Source organism: Otolemur garnettii, unplaced genomic scaffold (assembly GCF_000181295.1).
Source record: "Otolemur garnettii isolate 467f Iridium unplaced genomic scaffold, OtoGar3 scaffold00021, whole genome shotgun sequence".
Classification (NCBI taxonomy): domain Eukaryota; kingdom Metazoa; phylum Chordata; class Mammalia; order Primates; family Galagidae; genus Otolemur; species Otolemur garnettii.
The window spans coordinates 839,826-866,240 of NW_003852416.1; the positions used below are offsets into that span (position 1 = coordinate 839,826).

The 26,415-nt window shown below is 37.4% G+C and overlaps 1 protein-coding gene across 6 annotated transcripts in view; it reads left to right on the forward strand.

Moving 5' to 3' along the window:
• ATE1 (arginyltransferase 1) overlaps positions 1 to 26,189 on the forward strand; it is a 169,745-nt gene extending 143,556 nt beyond the window's left edge. For 2 of the 6 annotated variants that reach the window (XM_003787104.2, XM_003787103.3), the window contains exon 12: positions 25,296 to 25,933. In XM_003787104.2, the coding sequence (XP_003787152.1) occupies positions 25,296 to 25,474 (179 nt within the window). In that variant the 3' untranslated portion in view covers positions 25,475 to 25,933. Of the gene's footprint in view, positions 1 to 25,295 lie in introns of all 6 variants that reach the window. The other 4 variants (XM_023511667.1, XM_023511668.1, XM_023511666.1 and 1 more) reach the window with 3 other exon arrangements.
• The last annotated feature ends 226 nt before the right edge of the window (positions 26,190 to 26,415 follow it).

The window sequence follows — 26,415 nt, forward strand, 5'->3', positions numbered from 1 at the left end:
TGGTGATCCTTAGGGCATCTGTCACAGTGTTTTGCTATCAGTTTTAACTGCAACCTGCAGAAAGAAATAGATTTTATATTTCAACTTAGTATATATGTACAGTGAAACCAAAGGTTCACAAAATAGTATTTATCCTCATTAAGTACAGTGCACTCTATTCTCTTTGTTATTCTATTAAAAAGAAAATGGCTGTCTTGACCCAGTAAGTTGATTCCACAACCCACTAAAAGATCACAGCCTGCAGTTTGAAAGACACTAGTTTATCTCAACTTTTAATGATATGTATTAGGCTTTCACATTTGTAGGTATACAGGCATTAACTATTAAAAGTGAAGATTTTGGTGCCAATGAGCATCTTTCTTCTTAGCAAGAAAGAGGATTCCAAGATGCCTTTAATTTTGGAAATTAGTATTCAGTTTATTAAAATAACATCTGTTTTTTTCTTTAAAGGTTTGAATGCAAATTATAAATCTTATTTTTAAAGTATAAGTCCTGCAAATATTAGCAATTATTTTTAAAGGACTTCTGAATAACATTTGCTTTTACAAAATCCTAATTAAATTTCTTTAAACATTTTAAGATTATTTTATAAATTTAATGTATTCAGGTTCCCTCTTAATTCAGTTATTTGACAAAGTATTCTTTAAAACCTAAAAATACATTTATAGACACAATAAACCTAAATTTTTACTTAGCTTAAAATCACAGGTCAAAATCAATTACTTAATTATGCATTTTCTGTTGGAGTCACATATTACTGTTTAGAAAATCTTTAGGAGCCCACCAAACACATGCTGGAACTAATAAGTGAATTTTAGCAGGTTACAGAACATAAAATTAATATACAAAAGTCAATTGTATTTTTACATAATAGCGGCAAACAATTGTAAAATTGGTTTTTAGAAAAACATCTACTTACAGTAAAATAAAAGAGCATGCAATACTTAGAAATACGTATGAAAAAACATTCCGATCCACTACTACACAGCTAGCATTGCTCAGAGAGCTAAACAGTGGGAAGATTTACCATGCTCCGGACCCAAGACTCAATTGTTACGATGATAAATGAAGTTAGGAGAGTGACTGTTCTGGGCTTTCCTTGGTTTTTGCTAACAGGCCCCTGTTCTTAATTCTGGTGATACTCGTGCAGATGTGATAACTAAAACAGTAATTTCATATGTGGTTTGCATTTGTGTGTTTTATTCTTGTGTAGACACATATAAATAAGCTTTGGGTAGGACATGTCACTTGTAAATTGGGGAGGTAACAAATTGTTTCTTTTTCTCCTCCTCTATACTAGATTTAGACTGAGGACTGTATAACAGATTTTATATTCCTATAGAGGACCTACTGTCAATGAGAGTCAGTATTTTAATATTTTGTATATTTTACTGGGTCTAATGTAGTTTTATGGATCAAGTAGATCTAAAGATTGTGTTCTCAACTGAATATTTATCTGAAAACTGTCCAAAACTAAAAAAAAATTCTGTTCTGTGGTATCACACGGTATCATTGTTTATCATCTGTTTTGCAAACTACACAATTATGTGCCGTATTTTAAAAATAACTCTCTGCTTTTGTTTTCTTTGCATTGTGACTAGCTTTGTCTGTAAGTTGCTTTTTCTCCAGATGCGTCTGTCTTTTGAGAAAGGCACGATCCTCTAGGCTTGTACTTGAACAGACTCTGGACTGGAATACCTTGCTTATTTATTTTGTTACACAGTCAGAGATGCATTTGAGTGTGTTAGAAAAAGTTAAATACATTTCAGGGTTTTGTTTTGTTTGTTTTTTGCTTTTCCTTTGTAGGTCTCTTAACTGTTGTTGCACAGATAATTTCTATGATCAGGCAACAGCAGGGAAGTCTATTTAATGTAGGAATCCAAACCTTAATATCAAGAACTTTGAGCACTGATTCCACATTTAGATCCAAGTTAAGTCCCCGTAGCAAAAAAAGAAGTTTTCTATCTCTGGCAGAGCATAAATTCTGAAGTATGACAATTGCTTAAGAAAAAATGTAATGACAATATTTTGTAGAGCTCTGTAATAATACTAGTACTATTTTAACTTTCTCATTGGCATTTTTCTCACCTGCCATTTTTACCAACCTTATAAATCCAAAGAAATGATTGCTCATATGGGAGCTTTGATCTTCATTTTACAGTAATGCCATGTAATTTCTCAAACCTTCAAATTAAACCAAAGAAACTTTTTCCAGGTTAATGACATGGCTTAATTTTCAGACGTTGGCCTGTACAGACTTTGAAGTTAAAGTATTGAGAGGAAAGGGGATCAGACATTATGATATGCTGACTAATGCAAAGTGTGTTTGAACTAGTTTACAAATTTGCATAATCCCTGTTTAAAATAATACATTCAAAAAAGTCGCATGCAGTCCACTGATTATAAATTGAACTGTATTTTTATGTCCCTTTTTAAAGAAAACATCCTATTCAAAAATCCATTATTGTGAATCCTTTGATAAAACAAAGGCTTTTGTAATACAGCTTGTCAACCCCCATGTTATATTGTCATTATTAAAATTAGGCTTTTTGAAGCCAGGCACTGTAGCTTGAGTCTGTCACACCTACTTAGGAGGCTCAGGCAGGAGGACTGCTTGAGCTCAGGAGTTCAAAACAGTCTCCGGGTAACATAGCAAGACCCTATCTCCAAAAAAAATATGTTATATATAGAGTTTTTAAATGTATTTTCTTAAATACTCAAACTACATTCAAGATGGCAAGAAAAAATAAAAAGGACTAGTGTGTTCATTTGCATGTTTTGAATTTGCAGTGGTACTAGGGCTTGCTTTTGGAGTGTAGTCTTGGCTTTAAACCACAAATTACGGCCCTTTCTTTACTAAGTATACACTTTTGAAAGTATTTTTGAAAACAAATAGTGCTTTAAAATTGTGATTTTTTTTCATAGTATGCATAGATGGAAAAAGTGCTTTTGTAGTACTGCTTTGTTTTTAGTCACAATACTTGTTTTTCAAAACACATTAAAACAATAGTTGAGATTTTATTTAACAGAAACACATTTGGGTTAAAAGAACTGAACACTCCTGCTGTATAACATGGGGCGTTTTGACTCTAGTTCTCTATTGCTTTTAGGTAATGGGTTCAAGACTTATGTAGAGATGCCTGGGATATAGGAGGCGTTCTTAAAGATGTGTTTTAAACCGTGAAAAGCTAAAATATACTTTAGAAATTCTCAGCTTTAGGGTCCTGGTGAATAAATTATTTAGCTGAGCTTTGTGAAGGCAGGTACTCAGTTTCTGTGTCAAAATCTGTCAGAACTGAAAGAAGACACAGGAGAGTCCCAGGATTGGCTGGGAGCAAAACAGTTTCTTTTACTGCTGGTATTGACTTGGTAGCTGGTTAGTTTGGTTAACTTGTCCTCTGAACAAGAAGGTAATGTACCAGAAGAAACATGGTAAATCTTACTCTCTTTTCTTTTCTTTTTCGAGACTTAGTCTCACCATGTCACTAGAATGCTATGGCGTCATAGATTATAGCAACCTCAAACTCTTGGGCTCAAGAAGTTCTCTTGCCTCAGACTTTCTAGTAGCTGGGACTACAGGCACCCACCACAGCACCTGGCTATTTTTTGTTTTAGCAGGCCCAGGCTGGGTTCGAACCCACCAATCCCATGTGGTCAGCACCCTAACCACTGAGCTATGGGTGCTGAGCATATAGTACTTTTTCTTCATCACTTTGGAGAGAAGATTCAGCAGGTAACAAATGGATTCCATTATGAGCAACTGTAAACTAGTAAAAGCACAGCAGAAGCTCTGGAGTCTGTGTGGAACGTTCCACTGGACTGGTAGCACAGAAAGAGGGGAGGGAAGCCTTACGGAAGTAGATTCCAACCTACTGTCCAAAAGCTATAGAATCAAAACTGTTAGTTCCAAATTCAGTGTGCATGATCAACTAACAATTGAAGTAGTTGTGAAGTAATTTGTAGTTGATGCTTAACTCAAAAGTATCTGACAGTTCTGCAGTAGCTGCGATATACTATCAAGGTTTGGTTCCCAATTCCTCTTTTCATACAAATCATTACTTGAGCTCTACCAGTTACTAAAAGATCTTGAACTTAAATATGGAGCATGAAGTGTCTTTATTTCTAGAATTCTCACCTTTCTTGGAGAAGCAAACATAAACATCCCTGGATGTGAGGGATGTGCCTTCATTCCAAATACACCTAGGGTTTATGCTGGCATTATTTTCTTACATTGTCTTGTGGTTAATTAATTTTAGTTTTATAAAGATTTCAAATAATACCATTCTTGTTGTAAAAGTGGATCAGCAGAGCACAATTTAAAGCTATTGTGACCTGATTAATTTCAACATTTATAACACATTTAGAAATGAAGGGAAATAATCCAAGAATGATTCAATTTTGAAAATTCAGACATTGAGTAATAAACATATGCTACTAATTAACAAGAAAGTTGATAAAAGCAGAGTAGTTGGCTCTGAAGATGTCTTCTGTTGCTTGTCTCAGAAGTACACGAGATTAAGGTTGTCACCATGAAACACAAACATTTATCGGATGCCTACTTGGCACTGCGTCATCTGCATCTTTTTCTCCCTGATGTCTGGGGAATGTAATGTCTGGGTAGGGGGGTTCAAGAAATATAAAATTCTATTCCCACTCTCAAGAAGTTTGCTGTCAGATTGGGAATGCTGTCTGTGGATAAAATGTTAAAGAGCAACTACAGTATTGTTCTTATAAATAACAGGTTTTCTGCTTTAAAAAGCACCACTTTTAAGTGACTATGATAAAGGGGAAGAAACTAGGTTTATGGCTTACAGAAATAAAGTTGCTGAGATGGAAAACTGCATTTTCCCAAGTGACATCGACCAAATTGTAAGATGAATACCACATGCATTTTGTTTGCTGCTCTCTCTGTCTCTCTCTCTTTTTTTTAAAGTATGAGGTTTTTTGCTCACTCCTGTTTGGTCTCTTAAGTTGTAAGAGCAAATAGAAATTAATAGAAACCTAAAATTTTTACATTTTTTAGAAAGGACATAAGAATTACATTTTCTCTAAATTTTTTTACAAAAAAAGATCTTGGAAACTGTAGCCATTAACTCTATTCATTGACTTTTGTACTCTTGCCATTGTGTGAAATTAAAAATAAAAACTAAAGTATGTTTTATGTCTTGAGTGTGAACAAGCCTTCAGATCCTAGGATAAACTGGATTATAGCTTGGGAACCTAGGGCTGGAAGAGGAGCTCCCTGTAACCTTTCTTCCTAGATAAGCACTACCTATGTCTGTGTGAGGCATGGTTATGTCACTTAAACAAACCATGGTCATTCTTTGGGCATCCAGAAAATCACTGATTATAGTAGAGAGACGAGGTTGCATGTAACTTTGGGTTTATTCACCTCGGCCTTTTGTGGGGGGTTTTGAGAGATCTAATTTGGTGTTTTGTTTCTTTTGTTTGTTTTTTTTCTTCTGAAAGCTTTGGTTTTATTTAGTTCTATTAAATGTTCCATTATTTAGAATGTTTTTGCAAGATTTTACTAGTTAACTGCCGTTTTATGTGGAAGAAGTTCTAGATATTCATTCATTCATTTAAGATACTTCAGAAGAATGAATGTGTAAATTGTCATATTGAAATTGCTGCTGGGCTCGGCACCTGTGGCTCAAGCGGCTAAGGCGCCAGCCACATCCAGCCCGGGCCGCCAAACGACAACAGCTGCAACCAAAAAATAACTGAGCATTGTGGCAGGTGCCTATAGTTCCAGCTACTTGGGAGATGTTGGCAGGAGAATCACCTGAGCCCAGGAGTTGGAGGTTATGTTAGCTATGATGCCACAGCACTCTACCCAGGGTGACAGCTTGAAACTCTCTCAAAAAGAAAGACAGAGAGAGAGAGAGAGAGAAATTGCTGCTAATTGCAGTAGATATAAGAGGTCCCAATAAGATTTTTTTTTCCCCAAGTTAGGAAAGTATCTTATAAATCTCCCATTCATCCTGAAAATAAGAATCAGGCGCACCCACTTATTGTTTTCTTAAGACAGGTCAGACTTACTAAAATTGGGCTTTATTGATTAAAGAATTGGGCTTATACTAAGCATTGTTTGAATTTTAAACCATGAATAAATAATTGATCTTCAGGTTCAGAAGCAGATAGTTTTAAAGAACATAGCACATAATGAAACCTGAAAATCTTTTAAATTTGTACATAAGATGCTACAGTTTTGCTTTTGTTTATGAAAATCAGTAAAATCTGGAAATACAACCTTTGCTAATCTCAGATTGTTTAGGGACTTCTCTGGTGAAATGACTAAAATGCAAAGACATGGCCTAATAAGAACATTCTAGATATTTTTCTTATTTCCTTTGTGAGTCTTCTCTTTCCTTGTCTCTCTGTTTGGGTGTGAAGGATGTTGGGGGTGTGTATGTGTATTTCTGTCTTCATTTGTCAATCCTCTATTTTTATTGCTGAATAGTATTCCATGGTATGGATGTTAGATTTATTACAGTTTGTTTAACCATTCACTTGCTGAAAGACATTTAAGTTAATTCCAGTTGAGGACAAAATAACTATTACAAACATTTTATATGCATTTTCTTTTTATTTCTTTTTTTGGTTTGAGACCGAGTCTCAGTATGTTGCCCTGGGTAGGGTGCTGTGGCATCATAGCTCACAGCAACCCCGTACTCTTGGGCTTAAGTGATTCCCTTGCCTTAACCTCCCATGTAGCTGGGACTACAGGCAGCTGCCACAACACCTTGCTATTTTTTTGTTGCAGTTGTCATTGTTGTTTAGCTGACCTAAGCCAGGCCAGCTTTGGTGCCTGTGGCTGGCACCCTACTCATTGAGCTATAGGCTCTGAGCCTCATATTTTTAATGAACTTAAGTTTTTGGTTTCTCTGGGATAAATGCCCAGCAGTGCAGTCACTGAATTATGTAGTAAGTATATTTAATTTTTGAAGAAGCTGTCAAATTATTTTCCAGCATGACTGTACCATTTTATGTTTCTAACTACAATATAGGAGATAGTCTCTTCACGTCTTCACCAGCATTTGGTTTTTGTTCTTCTTTATTTTAGCCGTTCTCATGTGGATAGTAGCATCTCTCTATAATCTTGATCGGTGCTTCCCTAACAGCTAGTGATGTTGAATGTCTCTGCATGTGCTGCTTTACTACCTAGTCACCCAGTGGTGACATGTCTCCTCCTGTTCTCTGTTCTTTTTCTAAGTGGATTGTTTCTCTACTGTTGTGTTATGAGAGATTTTATATTCTCTAGATATGTGTCCTTGGTAGCTTGTCATTTCATCATTTGATCGGGTTTTTCACAGAGGAAGTATTAAATTTTGATGAAGTCCAATTTATCAGCTTTTTACTTTTATGGATCATTCTTCTGGTGTTATGTTTAAGAATTCTTCGCCAAGCTCTGTGCCTCAAAGTTTTTCTCCTGTGTTTTCTCCTAAGAATTTTATAGTTTCACAGTTTACATTTAAATCTGTGATGAAAGACGAGAAGTTTAAATCAAAGTCTAATTTCTTACCTGTTGATATCTAGTTTCTCCGATACTATTTGTTAATATGTCAAAACTTTGTCAGACATTAGCTGGTCATCCTTGTGTTGGTGCTGTGTGGGGTCCCCTGTTTCCTCTGTAGGTTTATGTGTCTACTCTTTACTAGCGCTACAGTCTTGATTACTGTGGCTATAGTCAGAGTCTTGAAACCAGGTAAAATGATTCTCCTCTCATTTATTCTTTTTCAGAATTGTTTTAGTTATTCTAGTTTGTTTGCTTTTCCATATAAATTTTAGAATAATTTTGCCTCTAAAAATTCTTGAAGAGATTTTAGATAGGAATTATGTTCATCTATGTATCAGTTGGGAGAGAATTGACATCTTTACTATATATCTTTCAGCCTGTGAACGTGGATTATCTCTCCATTTATTCAGATCTTTGGTTTCTTTCTTTAGCTGTTGTGTTTAGCCCGCAAGTTATTAAAGTCAAATTAAAATACAGAGATGAATCTCTAAACATTTTATGGGGGAATCACAGAATTGCAATTTGGGACATATACACAGACCAGACTGGTCTGCATCGTGTCTGCTGAACAAAGAGAAGGTTGAGGGTTTTGTTAGGAAGAGAAATGTTACCTAACATTTTAAAGGAAAGCTCATTGGCACTTTTGGGAGCTGGCAAGCTCTGATTAGTGAGTGACAGCAGAAGGTGAAATCCGTCTCAGAGTCACAGCAGGCTGTTTCAGCAGCTGCGCTTGGAGAAGATTCAGTTCTTGGAGCCAGTACTGTGTGCCCTGAGTGCTTTTTCCCCCTGACCCCTCAACTCTGATTGAGCTGGATATGACAAGAATGACCCAGTTTATATAATCAGCTTTCCCAAAGTTCTGCACACATCTTTTAAGTTTACCCCGATTTGGGTTTGTTGTTGTGTGTGTGTGTGGGGGGTGGGCATTTATAAATGGTATATTTTAAATTTTAGTTTTTATGTCTTTATTGTTAGTATATTGAAATATACTTAATTTTTAAAAATTAATTCATTTTAAGTGTAGTAAATTGTACACAACATAAATTTGCCATTTTAACCATGTTTAAATACACAGTTCAATGGCTTTAAGTACTAATACATCCCTCTCCAAAATTACCATCTTGCAAAACCAAAACTCCTCATTCTTCCGTCCCTCAGCCCCTGGCAAACACCATTCTACTTTCTGTTTCTATGAATTTAACTCCTGTAAGTACCACAGTTGGTTGGTATTATACATTATTTGTCCTTCTGTGACTGGTTTATTTTTTTCTTAGCATGTAATGTCTTTAGAGTTCATCCATGTTGTAGCATGTGTTAGAGTTTCTCCTCTTTAAGGCTCTATTTATACACCTACGGGCAGTCCCCAGGGCATAGACAATCCCCTAGCATTCTGTACTTATGAATGGCTCCCAAGACTCCCCATAAGGATAATTGATAATTAAATGAACAATTCAGAAACTAGTTCTTCCCCACGTGACAAGAGCAGTTGGTTGGTGCAGCATCTTCCCACCAGTGGCTCGCCTTGTTGTGTATGATCACTTAGTACGGCATCCTCTTCATCTTCACTTTTAAATTGAGTTTTGTAAGTCTATGTTTGCCTTATGGCCATGCCTCCAAAGTGAACGTCCACTGCAAGTCCAGGAGACCTGCAACAGAGGGAAGGGTGATCACAATGGAATGAAAGTAGAAATAACAAAATGTTCAGAGAAAGGCCAGATGCCATTGTTCACGGCAACTATTGATACTTTTACTGTCTGCGTGGTTTTACCTTTTTCAGAATGTCACAGAGTTAAGAACACACAATATAGAACCTTTCAGATGGATTTCTTTCACTTAACATCGTGCTTTTAAGGTTTCCTCATGTCTTTATGCCTTTTGTGGTTTGATCGTTTCTTTTTATCTCTGCATAATATTCCATCAGATGGTTGTGTCATAGATTGTTGATTCATCTGTTAAAGGCCATCTTGGTTGCTTCTACATCTTGATATTTATGAATAAAGCCACTGTAAAGTTTTTTTTTTTTGGGCAAGTTTTTTGTGTAGACATAAATTTCAATTCATTTGGGTAAAAAGCAATAAGTGGAATTACTCGATTATGTGGTATGATCTTTTTAAAGGGTCGCGTTCTATGATGCATTATTGATAATAAGACCCCTCCCCATTGGGAGATATGTAAGTTTTCAATTTTTTTTGTATTATAAACAATGCTATGACATACTTATAAATATGGATCCTTTTGCACATATACTAATAGTTCTATAGGACAGATTCCTAAAGGTGGTATTGCCCTGACCAAAATAGTGTGAATTTGCCTCCTAAAAGCAACTTGTATACTATTGCACCCACATTGTACAATATAGTGTTACATACAGTAAGTCCTTAGTGTCATCACTGGGTTCTTAGAAACTGACTTTAACTGAAAAGATACGTAACAAAACCGATTTTATTATAAGCTAATTGATGTAAACAAGAGTTATATCAAGAGTTGTATTTCTAGTCACAAATGTAACCCCAAGTTTCTAAAGACCAAAACACTTGTAGTATTAAATACTTTAAATGTGAGCTATACATACGTAAAGAAAGATTCATAAAAGCAAGTGAAATAATTATTTACTAAATTATTCCAGTTCACAGTGGTGGGTGGCCAGATCCCATCCATCCAGCTCAGGGCAGGAGGCCGGCCCAGAAACTAAACTGGACAGGACACATTCCATCATGGGAGGCGTTCACACACACCCACAGCCACTCACACTGGGGCCATTAAGACATGGCAGGGACCTGAATGTGCACATCTTTGGGATGTTGAAGGAACCGAGGTCCTAGAGAAGACCCCTGCGGACATGGAGAGAACATGTAAACTCCACAGAGTGAGTGGCCCTGCCCAGAAATCAGTTTTTCCTCATCCATGTTAGAACCAAATGATGATTTTAGAGGACGTGCTATTGTATTATATCAAGTCACTTAAGGCTCAGGAGGAAATTTTTGGTGGATCAGAGGAGATGGAAGTCAGACTAAGGGATGATAACTGAATCCATGGGTGTGAATGAAATTTCCTAGGGAGAAGGTACAGAGCAATTAGATGGGAGACCTAGCCCAGCAAATGTGTTACTCCCAGCATTTCATGATCAGGCCAATGAAAAAGGCTTGCCCTGGAGGTGGGACAAGAGGAAAACCAGGGTAAATAGGAAAGCTGAAGGCAGAGTGGGCTGCAGGGAAAAGAAAGTGGTCTTTCTGAGTTCAAGCTCCGCTGAGAAAGAGGAAGACTGAAATGTATCCATTGTATTCAAGACCAGGGACACACCTTTGTCCTCAGTGAACAGAGCACAATGGCGCCATGTATATGTGGCAGTAGGTTATGGTGGGAGTGGGTGGTCAGGTGGTAACTGGAGGGCGGGCGGGGAGGGGGGGGTCAGAGCTTTGTTTGTGCCAGGTAGCAGTCTGAAGCTTTTGTAGAAAGAAGTTAGTGAAAAGGAACTAAGAGAGAAAATAGATTATAGGAGATACTGTCATCTACAGAGATTATATGCAGATTGGACTGAGTCCAGGAGTGAGAAGGAGAATGGATTTCTGGATTAGGACCTTTGGCGATGTAAAGAAAGGAAGGCTTGCAAGAATGGGGGGTAGGGAGGAAGTATCCTCTTCTGAGATCAGAGCACCCTGTTGTCATTTCAACAGTGTTCACACCTTCTCTAGGAGTAGATTCTATCTCCAGAAACCATTTTCTTTGCTCGTCTGTAAGTATCAAGTCCTCATCTATTCAAGTTTGATCTTGAGATCATGGCAATTCGCTCTCCTCTCAGGCTCCACTTCTCATTCTAGTCCTGCCCTTTCTACTCACATCTGCAGTCACTTCCTTCACTGAAGTCAACTCCTAAAACTCATCCAGAAGGGGTTTAGTGTTTGTCCACATTGTATTATCAGCTGACAGATGAGGTGGACTCTGAACCTAAGATAAGACTCTCAAGAGAAAATAAAGCAACTATAGCTGGGGATAGGGTCTGCTAATTGAGAGGGAAACATGCTAAACTGACCTTGGTGGACTGCCTGATGCCAGCCAACCAGGATTCTCCTGCCTGTGGGGCCTGCAGCAGTCCTGATTGGATAGGAGACTGGCCTTGCAGACATTCTTTCCTGTCTAGAAACTACAGACCTGGCTGGCATTCTTCTGTCTTTCTCTGAGATGCCACGCCATTCTCTTGCTCCTGTTCTCCCCCCACCCACCTTCCCTTCTCTCACTCCCTGCTCTCTGTTGTCTTCTCTGTCTCTATTTTATCTCTTCCCTCTACTCTCTTTCCTTTCTCTTTCTCTAATATAAAATACACTTATACTTTAATATCCTGAAAAAAAAAAATAGTACAGACCCTACTCTGTCCCAGCTGGCTTACAGAGACTGTGCCCTATACAGCTCACCTTTAGATATAAAGAGCTGAATTTCACCTCATTTTAATGTTAAAACTGTGCCCTAAAGTGAACATGGGATGTATGTTACTCATGTTACTCACTGTATATGCGCCGCTAGACTTCCCTCCCCATAAAGATTCATAGACATCCCCCAAACCTGGTGAGCGCACATTGAAGACAGACCTGGAAGGCTGTAATGCAGCTGTTTCCTGCCTTCTGAGGAGTGTGTGCTTGTTCCCCTGGAGGCTGTGTTCTCCAATCTGCAGATTATTACTCTGAAAGTTAAGTTTTTCCCTTTTCTTTCCTCCATAGATTTCATGGTCATTTTAACATTTTTATATTTTAATCTCCCATGAATCATAAATGTTCTTAATGACACCTGCAGTAGTGAATCTTTCCCAGAACACGGTCAATTTACTTTGCCAAGATTCATCAGAAGAGTCACGATCTATGGCAGCCTTACCCTAATGCAGTGTATTTCTTAAACAATAAAACTTAAAGGTCAAAATTACTCCTTGACCATGGTCTGCAGAATGGATATTGTGTTAGGCACAAAAACAACATTAATCTTATACATCTCCTTTAGAGCTCTTGGATAGCCAGATGTGTTGTAGATAAGCAATAATATTTTGAAAGGAATATTTTTTTTCTTGAGTAATAGATCTCAACAGTAGGTTTAAAATATTCAGTAAACCATGCTGTAAACCTTTGTGCTGTCATCCAGACTTTTGTTTCATTTATAGAGCACATGCAGAGTAGATTTAGCCTCATTCTTAAGGGCCCCAGGATTTTCAGAATGGTAAATGAGCATTGGCTGCAATAGCCCCTGACAAGAGAACCTATCTTTTGAAGATGTGAAGCCAAAAATTAACTTCTCTGTAGCTGTGAAAGACCTAGATGGCATCTTCTTCCAGCAGAAGATGTGGAAGAAGAACACATTTTCTGTCTCCATTGAAAATGTGTTGTGTAGTGCCGCCACCTTCATCAGTGGCTTAGACCTCTGGGGTGACTTGCTGCGTCTTCTGCATCAGCAGGTGCTGCTTCGCCTTGCTTTTTCCTGGCGTAGAGCTGGCTTTCTTCCTCAGGCTTCACGGACCAGCCTCTTCTGCTTTCACCTTTTCGCCTTGCAGCATCCTCCCCTCTCTCAGCCTTCATAGAATTGAAGAGAGTCAGGGCCTTGCTCTGGATTAGGCTTTGGCTTATGGTAATGCTGTGGTTACTTTGTTCTATCCACTGTCTCTATGCCAACAATAAGGCAATTTCACTTTCTTATTCTTGTGTTCAGTAGAGTAGCACTTTTAATTTTCTTTGAGAACTTTTCCTTCATGTTCAAAGCTTAAAGCTTAGCTTTTGGCTTCTCACCTCTTGACATGCCTTCCTCCCTAAGGTTAGTCATTTCTGGCTTTTGATTTAATCAGTAAATATGTGTGTTCTGACTTCTCCACTCAGCCATTCCTCCCATATCTCTTCCTTTGGTCAGGCCCCCTATTCTCTAAGGTAAAACAATATTGAAATTAGGACAGTTAACAACCCAACAGTGGCCTCTGAATATTCACGTGAAAAAAAGTCACACATCTGTCACTTTTGAGTTCACCATCTTATATGGGTCCAGTTCGTGACGTCTCAAAACAATTAGAATAGTAACATCAAAGATCATAGATCGCCATAACAGATGTAATAATAATAATGAAAAAGCTCGAAATATTGTGAAAATTACCAAAATGTGATACAGAGACACCAAGCAAGGACACACTAGTGAAAGAATGGCTCTCACGGACTTGCTTGACACAGGGTTGCCGTGGTCCTTCAACTTATAAAACACACGATGTCCGTGAAGTACAACAAAATGTGGTGTGCTGTGTTCTACCACTAGAGCCAGTCTCCATAGGATAAAACTAGCACTGTTGTGAGAAAGTGAATTTGTATTTGCTCCTAAAGTCATTGCTGTAATTTTTTTTTATTTGATTTTACGCTCTGGGAAATTCTCAAAGACATTCCTACTTAAAGTACTTTTTGAAGTCTCTGGCTTTGACTACCTTGGAAAAAAGCAAAGATCAACCCAATGACACGTTCCTTCTTTGGGATTGGTATTGTGGCTACCTGGCACTTGAGTGGGAGTTTGACTTTGTGACTCTTTGAGGTTACCCATCAGTTTATCATCACAGTAGTAGTGTTTGTGCCCTGTCAGATATGGTAGAATTTAAAACTATTGATTTAAAACAAAAAAATGAATTTATCAGACCCACTGAACATAATAGATCCTAAAACAAACTGGTTGAATATATTTGATAATTTAAAAAAATTATCAGCTACCCAGGTATTTACTTATATTAAATATGCCTTTTCCTTTGCTTTTTTCTCAGGATTATACCCTAGATAACATTTTTATTCTTATCTTGATAGTTAAATTTCCAAATACTATGGAGCTGGTTGTGGTCTATAATAATGTCAGAAGAGAAACAACATGAAAATACTTCATAGACAGGAGTGGTGGGAAGATGGCAGAACAGAATTTAACAGTGAAAACAGTACAGACGCAGTCCTTGGGTTCCAGGAGTCACACAAAGGGGAGGGCATTTGATGGGAAGTTGAAGAACATGGTTAAACATTAAATATTTATTAACTTTCTAAATTTCTAACTTTAGAAAGTATTAACTTTCTAATTTTGAAGTAATTCAAATTTATAGGAAAATTTGAGAATAATACAAAGAACCTGTATATACCCTTCACCCAGATTCCTGTGGTTAACATGTTACCACATTTGCCTTATTATCTCCTTTCACTCTGTAGTTTTTATTCTGAACTATATGGGAATAAGTTGGCGATATATTGCACCATTATCCTTAAATTCTAGCATGTATTGTCTGAAGACAAGGACACTTTACTATATCACCAGATACAACTGTCAAAACCAGCAGCATCCATCTATTTGCTGCTATTTAATTGACAGTTCCTGTTCGGTGTCACACATTTCTCCTGTAATGTCCTTTCTAACACAGCAACACATACCCCCACACACACACACACACCCACACAAGCTTACTTGCCTTTTTTCCTCTTTCCTTTTAGACCCAGGATGCAAGTTATGATCACCTGTTGCATTATTGTCAGTCTATTTAGTCTCCTTTTATCTGAAATAGTACCTTTCATTACTTGTACATTTTTGAAGACTACCGTCCAGTTACCTTATAAAATATTTCTTAATTTGTGTTTCTCCAGTGTTTGTTCATAATGTGACTCAGGCTATGTAGTTTTGACGAGAATACCCTAGAAGTGTTGCTGTGTGCTTATCACACTGTGTCAGGGGCCTCGTGGTGTCAATTCGTCTGTCTGCTGGTGACTTAGGTTTTCATCACTTGGTAAGGTGAGATGTACCAGGCATCTCCATGTAAAGTTAGTAAGATTTTTGTATATGTTAATAAGTATTTAACAAATATTTCATAGAAAGATATCTTGAAACAATATAAATATCCTATTGTATTTAATATCTTCTAGTTTTTACATCCATTGATAATTCTTGCCAGAATCATTTATTATCAAGATGGCTGCCAAATGATGATTTTTTTTTTCTGATTTCATTATTATTTCACTTTTATTAGTTGGCATTCTTACTGTAAGGAAAAACAATCCCCTGTCCATGTCAGTTTATATGTTTATATTGGTACAGACTCATGGAAACTTCTTTTAGTCAGTGTATTATGATACAGCAAACTCTCATTATTTATTTTAAAAGCTCAGATTGTCTTAGAGTAGGCCAGTGGGAGCCTTTTCGAAGTGATCCTTGTATTCTTTTGACAAGTTCCCATCATTTTTTGAGCACTCCCTTATTTTCTGGCATGAAATATTCCAGACTAATCTTGTACTTTCCCCGACTCAGCTTTGTAATTAGTCATATCTCCAAGGAGCCCTGGTTCTTTTTCAAGGCAAAGTAATATCTGGAAAGCAAGATGTGAGTGGTAAGTATGCTCATTGCTGCCGGCATTTCATTGCCTCCAGGCCTTCTCCGCAGACACATCCAGGAAATACATGAATGTTTACACACACTCCCACATTTATACCTGTTTTGATAACTATGTCTACATCAGTGTATACAGATTGTGAGTTTTCACCAGTCTAATTCTGATCCAACATAGCAGTTTGTCCCCGTCTTCTACCTTCCCATACCTGTCCTTCTGTTCTCTGAGAGAAAAATCTACCTCACGTTTTTCTCAATATACTTATTTTATATGGCCTGATTTCACATACTGCCTCTTTGGCCACAGTAGTGCAAACTAAATTCCTTTTGTCTTTGAGAAATCCTGATATGGCTTATTTTGCATGTTTTGATTTATATTTCTTTCATTATATTGTTCTGTCAATTTTTTCTTTTTTTTATATTTCAAAAGTTCTGTCTTTTTTTTTTTTTTTTTTGAGACAGAATCAAAATGTCGCCCTCGGTAGAGTGCTATGGTGCCATAGCTCACAGCAACCTCAAACTCTTGGGCATAAGTGATTCTCTTGCCTCAGCCTCCCAGGTAACTGGAACTACAGGCACCTGCCACAACGCCTGGCTATTTTTTTTTTTTTTTTTGGTTGTAGTTGTCGTTGTTGGGTGGGCATGGGCTGGATTTGAATCTGCCAGCTCTGGTGTATGTGTCCAGTGCCCTAGCCTCTTGAGTTATAGGCGCCAAGCCTTCTTTTTTTTTTTTTAAATTGTATTTATCGTTGTTGTTTGTCAGGCCTGGCTGGCTCAAACCCGCTAGCCCTGGTGTATGTGGCTAGCACCGTAACCATTGAACTACGGGTGCTGGCCAGTTTTATCAATTTTTAAACATATCTTTTACTAGGGTAAAGATTAATGGTGAAATAGGAAGTATTTAAAATATAGTATTCTGGGTACAGTGGCTTATCCCTGTAATCCTGGCACTTTGGAAAGAAAGCCAAGGTGGGAGGATCAAGACCATCCTGAGCAACAAACATAGTGAGATTCTGTTTGTACAAAAAAATACAAAAATTAGCTGGGTGTGGGCGCATGTGCCTTTAGTCCCAGCCACTTGGGAGGCTGAGGCAGCAGGCTTGCATTAAACCCAGGAGTTTGAGGTTATATTGACCTATGATGATGCTACTGCACTCCAGCCATGTAACAGAGAGAGACCACATCTCAACATTTAAAAAAGAAAAAGAAGAACAGGTAGGGGTCAAAACACAGAGTCCAAATTTGAGAGTCCTCCTTCATTATTCATCAGAAGAGTGTTTGTTAGCATTTTACTTAGGTGGTACTTACATGTGTTGCTGGCAGTGTCCTGAGGATAAATTTGGTGTGACTGCGAGGAGAGGGGAATGGCACACAATTGACTGGATTTTACATTATCCTTCTTATCCTTTTACTTCCATCTAATGACCTTCTATAGGACTTTGATACCAAATGACAGTAATATCAAAATTAATCTGGAATTCTTTCTGGTTAGAATCATCTTGGCGAATTATGTTTTGTTATATGATTTCTGGGATCTAAATCAACATTATATCATGAATTTGACAAAAATATGTGGTTTTTTTCCTTTAGAAAGTTATATTTTAGCCATGCCAATAAAGCAAGAAAGTGAAATGAAAGGCATCCACATTGGCAAGGAGCAAGTAAAATTTGCATATAGGAAGTTCTGAAGAATATAGAAATGTATAAAGTATAATAAGTAAGTTCAGGAAAGTTGCTGGATAAAAGATCAGTATGCAGAATTCAATTTTATTTTTATACATTTGCAATGAACAATTAAAAATGAAATTAAGTGCATTTACAACAACATCAAAAAGAATAGAATTGTTAGGAATAAATTTAACAAAGCAGTATACACACTTACATTTTGAAAAATAAAAACATTGTTAAATTCCAGAAAATATAAGTGGAAAAACATCCCATGTTCACGGATCAGAAGACTTAATTTGGTTAAGATGGCAATACTCTTCACATCAATATGTTAAAATCCTACTTGCCCTCCCCATAGAAACTGACAGTTTATCACAAAATTTCACATGGAGGGCAGTGCTTGTGGCTCAAGGAGTACGGTACCAGCCCATATGCTGGAGGTGGTGGGTTCTAACCCAGCCCCAGCCAAAAACTGCAAAAAAAAAAAAAAAAAAAAAAATCACATGGACATTAAAGGAACCCAGGATAGCCAGAATAGTCTTGCAAAAAATAAAAATAAAGTTAACACACTTTGCGGTTCTGACATATAGGTAGATATGTAGAGCAATGGACTAGAATTGAGAATCCAGAAATAAACCCTCATATTTATGGTCAGTTGATTTTCAAAAAGGGTACCAAGATAATTCAGTGGGGAAAGAATATTTTCAGTAAATGGTTAGTAGTTCTGGGTCGAAGAAATATCTCATAAAAATACGTTGGAGTAAATCTTAATGACTGGAGCAGGCAATGTTTTCTTAGGATGCCAAAAGCACAAAAGAAAAAATTAATTTGGACTTAATCAAAATCTAAAGCTTTGGTACTTTCAGAGACACTGTAAGAAAGTGAAAAGACAGTTCAGAGAAAGAGAGGGTGTATTGAAGGAAAGTATTTCATAAGGATCTAGAATATAAAGAACTCTTACAACTCAGTAAGAAGACGACCAGATTTTAAAATGGGCAAAAGATTTGAAGATATTTCTCTGAAGAAGATATATGAATGGATAATCACGTGAAAAGATGCTCAATATTAGACATCAAAGAAATGCAAATCAAAACCACAATAACATACTGCTTCACACCCACTGGGATGGCAGCAATCAAAAAGGCAGATAATAACTCGTGTTAATGAGGATATGGAGAAATTGGAACCTTGGTATACTGCTGATGGGAGTGGAAAATGATGAAGCCAATGCGGAAACCAGTCTGGCAGGTCTTCAATAAGTTGAATGCTAATAGGTAGGGGGTTTCTTTCTGGGATGACAAAAATACTCTAAAAATGAATTGATGTTTGCGCAACTCTGAAAAGAGATTCATTGATTTGTACAATTTAAATGGGTGAATTATGTGGTATGTGAATTACATCTCAAAGGTGTTATTAAATGACATTTTATAAGCCAAGTTTGGCTTTTTCTTAGTTTTATTTTATCAAAAAAAGCATCCTGAGTGAAATTTCTAACAACAGTATTCTGTATAGAGTATGAAAATATTTAATTCTTTGAGATGGCTTCCTGAAGGTTTGAGCCTCTCGGCAAGTGGGCTTAATGAATAAGCTGGTTGAGCTTACTTACTTCTAAGCTATTATGCATTCTTTACTGTCCCATAGGAAAAGCTTCCTTTCAGTTCTTCTCCCTTTTCCTGTCCCTTCCCCCATATAATTAAAACATGTCTTAATATCTTGTGTTACTTTAAAATATTCAAAATCATACTGACTGTGAACTTCCAGAGTTGAGTTTTGTTGAGTAGTAATACTTCTATCATGCATTTGTTCAAAATTTCAAATTCTTCCATTATATTCATTTTGCCCAACTATATTTGGCTGTGCCTTCCATTTGTTTAACTATCTTTAGGAGAAACTATAAAGTGTGTAACTTGTTTTCATATTTACGTAATACTGCTGTAGCAATAAATAATGAAGAAAATAGACTTTCATAATTTTTTGGAAAGCTGAGAAGTTATGAAGTCTCTTTAAGAATAACAAATGAGCAAAATCCCTGTAAGAAGTGGAAGTAAAGCTTTGATCTCTACATTCTTTCCCTTTGAAAGCACCTGTGATGTACAGTTCATCTCCTGTGAATAAAAAGTTGGAAAAAAATCAGCCACTTGTTGTCCAACAGAGTTTCCTTGAAGATTAAAATATTACAGAGTTGGCTCAGCACCTGTAGCCTAGTGGCTAGGGCACCAGCCACATACACCAGAGCTGGTGGGTTCGAATCCAGCCCAGGTCTGCCAAACAACAATAACAGCTCTAACAACAAAATAGCTGGGTGTTGTGGTAGGCGCCTATAGTTCCAGCTACTTGAGAGGCTGAGACAAGAGAATCTCTTAAGCCCAAGAGTTTGAGGTTGCTGTGCGCTGTGACGCCATGGCACTCTACCCAGGGCAACAGCTTGAGACTTTGTCTCAAAACAAAACTCCCCAGAAATATTACAGAGTTGACAGAATGTTTGTATAACTAGTGATCTCAGAAAAAGTTTGCAGAATTGTTTTTGGTTTTTATTTTATGAAATTAAATTGTGATACATTAAAGACAGGAAAAGTGGAAGAAGTCGGAATGCGCTTGTTGGACTGCGTTTCTAAGGCATCTCAGTGAGCTTGGTAGTTCTCCTTAGGTGAGACGGCAAATGGTCTTTAATCTCAAAATGGCTTATTTTTCTGTTATCTGCAAGGTCCCCTCAAGAAAGGCCTGTTTTTTGTAGGTTTGGCTATAGTTTTTTGTTTTTTTTTTTTTTTTAAATAAGCACTGATGACATTTATCAGGCAAGCAACACAAGAATTATAAAGGGTTTTGTGAGGATTTGGGAAGTACATTTTTCCTTTAGTAAATAAACTATGATTGATTTATTGCCAGTAGTTTGAATTTCATCTGGTAGGATGCTTTTGCTTCAGTTTTAAATTGGTTTTAATATTAATCTTATAAAATGTACTAACAAAATCTGCGTTCATTGAGAATGTAATTAAATGATCTTAAAACCACAGAAGGTTAAGCCCTGAAAACAGAAATTTGTAATTTCTGTAATGATAATCAGTGGTTTCTTAAGGTAATACGTTATACACACTGAAAGGATGATTTGATTTGATTTTCTGCCTTAATTTATATATAGCTAGAATGTGACTTAAAACACTGTATTTGAATATTTAAATACAGCTTATAAAATTGTTCAAACACTGGTAACTGGGATGGGGGTTTGCTTGGTGAGGTGAGGAGGAAGGATCAGGAGCAAGGATTGCTTACAAGGGGGCTGACATCACTCTCTACCCTTTCTGTGTCTATTGAGTTTTACAGTAACCATTACTTTCATGATTCAAAGTGATATGAAAAATTAAGGTGGCAATTGAGTCTTCATTAATTCATAGGTAACTAATTCCTAGACAATTTGTTGAGTTTAATTTCTTGAAATAATAAGTTTTTTAAAATGTATAGTTTATCTTTCCTTCATCTTTCTGTGTCTTGTCAATCTGTGTTCCTTTCATCTAAAGTGCTGGCAGTTTTAGATTGATATCTTTGGTTTGGGGGGTAGGCAGAATTCTGTATTTGAGTTGCAATTGAAATTTCTTTAGGTAAGAAAAGACAAGCTTTAGTACTACTATAGGAAGAGAAACTGAATTTTTAATTTGCTTAAATGTTAATGTCTTAATAATATGCATTTTGGGTTGAATAAATTATTTCTAAAAGAATGTGCAAATTAAGTTTGAATTCATGTGACCACAGAATTAGATGTAATCTTACCTGAATGCTGAGGACTTGGTGAAACGTTAGAACGCCGGTGTTATTGGACATTATGAGCCTTACCCAGGGGAGTAGTTAGGTTTGAAGGAAGGTGTCAGCAGAAACTTGACAGACGCTGGTGGCAGCACGTATTATCTAAATGTTTCAGTGCCTTGGATTGGGAGCAATTGAGAAATTTGTATTTCAGTAAATTAATTTTTAAAATTTCTATTAAGTCTCAGCATAATCTGGTGAGTTGGCAATAGAATCAGTACCACATTATTCAGAATATCAAACACCAAGAACAACGATCCCATAGCTTCTGATGGATTTGAACACTAAGACTAAGTATATTTGGATTTACAAATGACTTGGGTATAGTAACATTGAAGAGAATGAAGAGAGGATTTTGGAATTCATTAATGCTTCTTGTATTTATGTGTGATGTTAAAAAGTGAATAGCTTGTTGATAATTACTTTTTAAGATACTTAAGTATGTATTTGACTACTTTGATCTAGAACCTCTTGGTCTAGATCTCGTAAGTATTTGGAGTAAAAAGAATTGTTACACTTGATTAGCCTTTGTGCCTTTAGGCTCACTTAAAATGCTATAAATTAGTTTAGGAGACTTAGATATGTATGTTAGTAGATCAGTGGTATCACAAGCCAATTTGGAATTCAGTGGTTGAAACTTAGACATTGAAGTGTTAACCAAAAATATATATATCATTTTAGAGCTTTTTTATATGATCTCAGTAAATAGAAGTAAAATATATGTTTTGACAAATGAAACAAAATTCCTACTCTCTCCAAGGAATACACTTTAAAATAATTGATGTAAATTATACATAATGGTGGGGTTTTCTCATCTATTTTTATAAGTCATGTTAAGCAAGAGTAAAAGTTAGAAGGTGACATTTCATTCTAGCTAAACTAAAATCACATATCAAATCTCATGTTTTTATTTGCTAAGTTGTTTCATTTATTGGAATCTTAAAATACATTGGTCCATGATATTTTAGAGTAAAGGTTTAAAATAGTAAACATTATTTTATAGGTTTATATAGACATTTTAAAATTCCAATTTAAAAATTCCAAGCTTTTAGATTTAAAAAATTTTGTGTCATTTTGCCAGTGTTCCTTTTCTGATCTCACCAGTCTCTACTCATTTTTAAATCTGTATTATACTATAAACATCCTCAAATCTGCCTGTTTTCTGCCAAAAGTATTTGGTGGTGGCGATAGCCATTCATGTGGCAGTGTGTCTGCATGAAGATGTCCAAAGCTGGCAACAGGAAGCAGGGTGCTGTTTTTTCCTTTGTGTGCCATTTACCCGGGCGTGGGATGTGATGAACTACTAAATGTTAGATATTTAATTGTTTTAAAGTATGTGGATTTTCTCCTTCGGTTGGATAAAGTAACTTGTAAGAACACATATTTTGAAATAGCATGTATCTCCATCTGAACAGGACTGCCAGACCACTTCAGGTTTCTTCTTCCTTCTCTCCACTCCCCTTTCCCCTTTCCTTTTCTTTCCTGTTTAGGGCACTTCCAAAGAGAATTGGAAATGGGTCCCTCTCATGGAGGAGGAAAGGTGACAGAGATTCCCACTTCAGGTTTTTACAACAGAGACTATGTAATGCAAAGAATAGGTGGTAACAGGCGGGGTGTTACTGACAGCCAAAAAGGTGGGCACAGAGAGGTGACCCAAAGATTAGCAACAGCAAGAAGCCACTGCCAGCCCTAGCTGAAGAGAAAAGGGGCTCAAGGACCAGGCCCACCCAGAAGAAACTGGAACCTTGACAGCTTCAAGAGCAGCTGGAACTGCTGCCAAAAAGCAGAGGAAGAGAGAGGAGAGGGTGGGGGAGAAAGGCTGTTTGCTTGCCTATCTCCAGCTCCCGTCCCTTGTCCCTTGTAATTGGCTGTAGCCAGTTGGGGACCAGCTATGCCTGCAGGAGGTAGCCTCAGGGGCACAGAGCAGAGCAGGTAGAGGGCGGGGTTGGAGCCCTGGGCAAGCAGGTCCAAGAGGAACAGCAGTCTGATAAATGAGTGTCAGGTGGAGACGGGGTGGGGGGGGGTGGGGGGGTCCTAAAGAAGACAAAAGGGAAGGGGAGGGAGATGGAGACACTGTCTCAGCTGGTGGGGAGCCCTCTGAGGGGGCCACTGTGAAAGTGGCCAGGTGGAGGGAGACGATGAACCATGTGGCTGGCTCTGCTTCCAGGCAAAGGACCAGTTAGAGATAAATTCTTTCAATAGGTTGGCATATTTTTCTCCAGATTTTCACTGTGCATATAGCAGGCTTTTAATTAAAAAAGTAGTTGTTGATGCTGTGTCCACTGTTTTTTCATGTTAACGGTCTATCTTCCTTTGTCTTTTAATGACTGTGGAACACTTTATCATGTGGATGTGCCTTCACTCTTAACCAGTTCTCCACTCACAGACATTCAGGTTACTCCCAGTTTTTCAGTAGTAGAGAATTACCGTAAACACCTCATACAATACATTCAAATGTGTGGTGTTTCTCTAAGACAGTGTTCTCAACCCACTTGAAAAGGCTTAAGGAAATACTGATGTTTACATTTCATTCAGACCAGCTTTAAAATCAGCATCTCTGAGGAAAAGGGATCCTGGACTTTGATGTTTTTAAAAAGCTGCTCAGGTGATTCCAATATATAGTCAGGCTTGAGAACCACTGATATAGGACAGTTCTGAGAAGTGGAACTGCTAAGTCAGTGATAAAAACATCATAAATTATAGTAGATATTTTAACATTATTCTATCAGTATTAGGGTTAGTAGCAATGGCTAGTAATAGAAACAAAATAAATTTTATGTAGCTTACTTTATGTAAATATCCAAATACCAGCACCTCAGGGCTGGTATGGCCATTTCGGTCCCTGCGTCCTTTTAGCATTTGTCTTGCTAAACTAAGGTAAGCTCCAAGGCAGAGGTTAGGGCTCCTGCCACAACTCCACATTCCAGATAGCAGAGTAAAGGAAAGATGGGAAAATGAAGGAGGCACAAGGCATAGGTCAGCTGTGCTTTTAAAAAGATGCTTAGAAGCTCCCACAGAGCACTTCGACTTATATACTATTGGCCAGAACTTGGGCGTGAGTCTACACTGGCCACAGGGAAGGGTGGGAAACAGGCCCTCTTCTGGGTGACCTGTGTGTCCTGATAAAAACCAGGTGTTCTTTTAATGGAAGAAGAGGAAGGCTGACATTGGCAGCCACCAGCCGTCTCTGCCGTGTCTTCCACGAAAACTGTAAGAATCTGCCCTTGTACCCAAGAACACAAGTGCCCATTGCCCAAACCTGGTCGGTCAGAACTTGGCAGCCAGCCAAAAGCTTCAGTGCAGTGATCAAAACTTTAGACAATACACTGACACAAGGAGAGGCTAAAGGGATTTAAATCAGACTTAGGAAAGATGCTGAAGAGTTGTAAACTTTATCAGATAATAAACATAGAAGGCCAGTTTTTAAATTATGTCCAATTCTTTGCGTCTGCTCAGTATTTTCAGCTGTCATACCAGAGGGTTACCTTTCAGTATTGCAGTTGTTATTTATTTGCTAAAATGCACAGATTAGTCTGAATATTAATGTTACCTACCCTCATTTGACATTCGGATCAAAGAGGATCTCTTAATACATTATTTTTATATTTCTATTTTCTTTTTGAGACAGTCTCAAGCTGTCACCCTCGGTAGAGTGCTGTGGTATCACAGCTCACAGCAACCTCAAACTCTTAGGCTTAAGCAATTCTCTTGCCTCCACCTCCTAAGTAGCTGGGACTACAGGTGCCTGCCACAGTGTCTAGTTATTTTTTTGTTGCCATTGTCATTTTTGTTTTAGCTGGGCAGGGCCGGGTTCGAACCTGCCAGCCTCCGTGTATGTGGCTGGCACCCTAACCGCTGAGCTATGGGCGCTGAGCCTATTTTTATATTTTAAATTAAAATTTTTTTAAATTAGGAAATGAAAAGTAACTTAATATGTGATATTTTGTTGTTGCAGTGGATGAAGGTCGCTGTAATGAACCTGACCGGTTGCAAGTGTTTCACAAGAAAGCCATCATGCCTTACGGTGTTTATAAGAAGCACCAGAAAGATCCAAGTGAGGAGGCAGCCGTGATGCATTACGCCAGCCTGGTGGGGCAGAGGTGTTCAGAGAGGATGCTGCTGTTCAGAAGCTGAGCCAAGCTCCCTGTGTGCTCATGGTTTTGTGCCACGGTACCTCCTCAGCTCCTCTGGGAAATATTGTAACCAGCTACAAATTAGACTTTTTTTATTTTGACTATCCTATGGCTTTAAGACAATATTTTGTGGCAGCATATTTGTGAGACTCTCATGGCTATCATAAAAACCTAAAACTATGTTATGACCTGCGTTTATTGTTTTAGGGGGTTGTTTCTGGAGCAAGATATGCTAAACTTCTCGTTAATATTTTAGAGCGTAAAATTAAGTGAATCTAAGTAATTTAATCACAGTTGTGCTTATTTGTTCTGTTCAACAAGCTGAAACAGGCTCTTTCCTCAGACCCATTTGAAACAGAGGTTATGCTACAACAGAAAACCTTCAGTATGGGGATGGTGTAAAGTCTGTTTCCTCACTTAGCAAATACATCTCCTTGCAAGAACAAAGCAGTGCTGTTACTCAATGTTCAATGTTAAGTTGCTGCCAAATGTTCTGTTATGTAGCTTAATAGAGATCTTAAAGAAAAAACTATAAACATTTACAAAAGATCTTGTGTTAGCATTGTCAGGACAGGTCTGTTCATGTCTGTTACTTTGGCATAATTTCTTCCCTACAATACTTGTTATTAGTGCTCTCTTTTACTCTCAAGTATCCCTGATTTGGACAATAAAAAATGTAATTACTCTATTATTTGCTTTTTTCTGAAAATCTAGGAAATGGAGTTTTGTTTTGTTTTTTTAAGAAAAATGTTTATTTCTGGTTTGATGCAAGCCTCATCCAAAGGAAATAGACACTAATTTTTTTTTCCTTAGAACTCAGGACACTTGTCTTTGGTTATTGATGAAAAGTAGTTATTGTCTGGCTGCTTTTACAGCTGTGCCGCAATCACATTTTCGTAGGAACCATCCTGACCTACATGTTCCTGGCTAAGAGGTGAAACA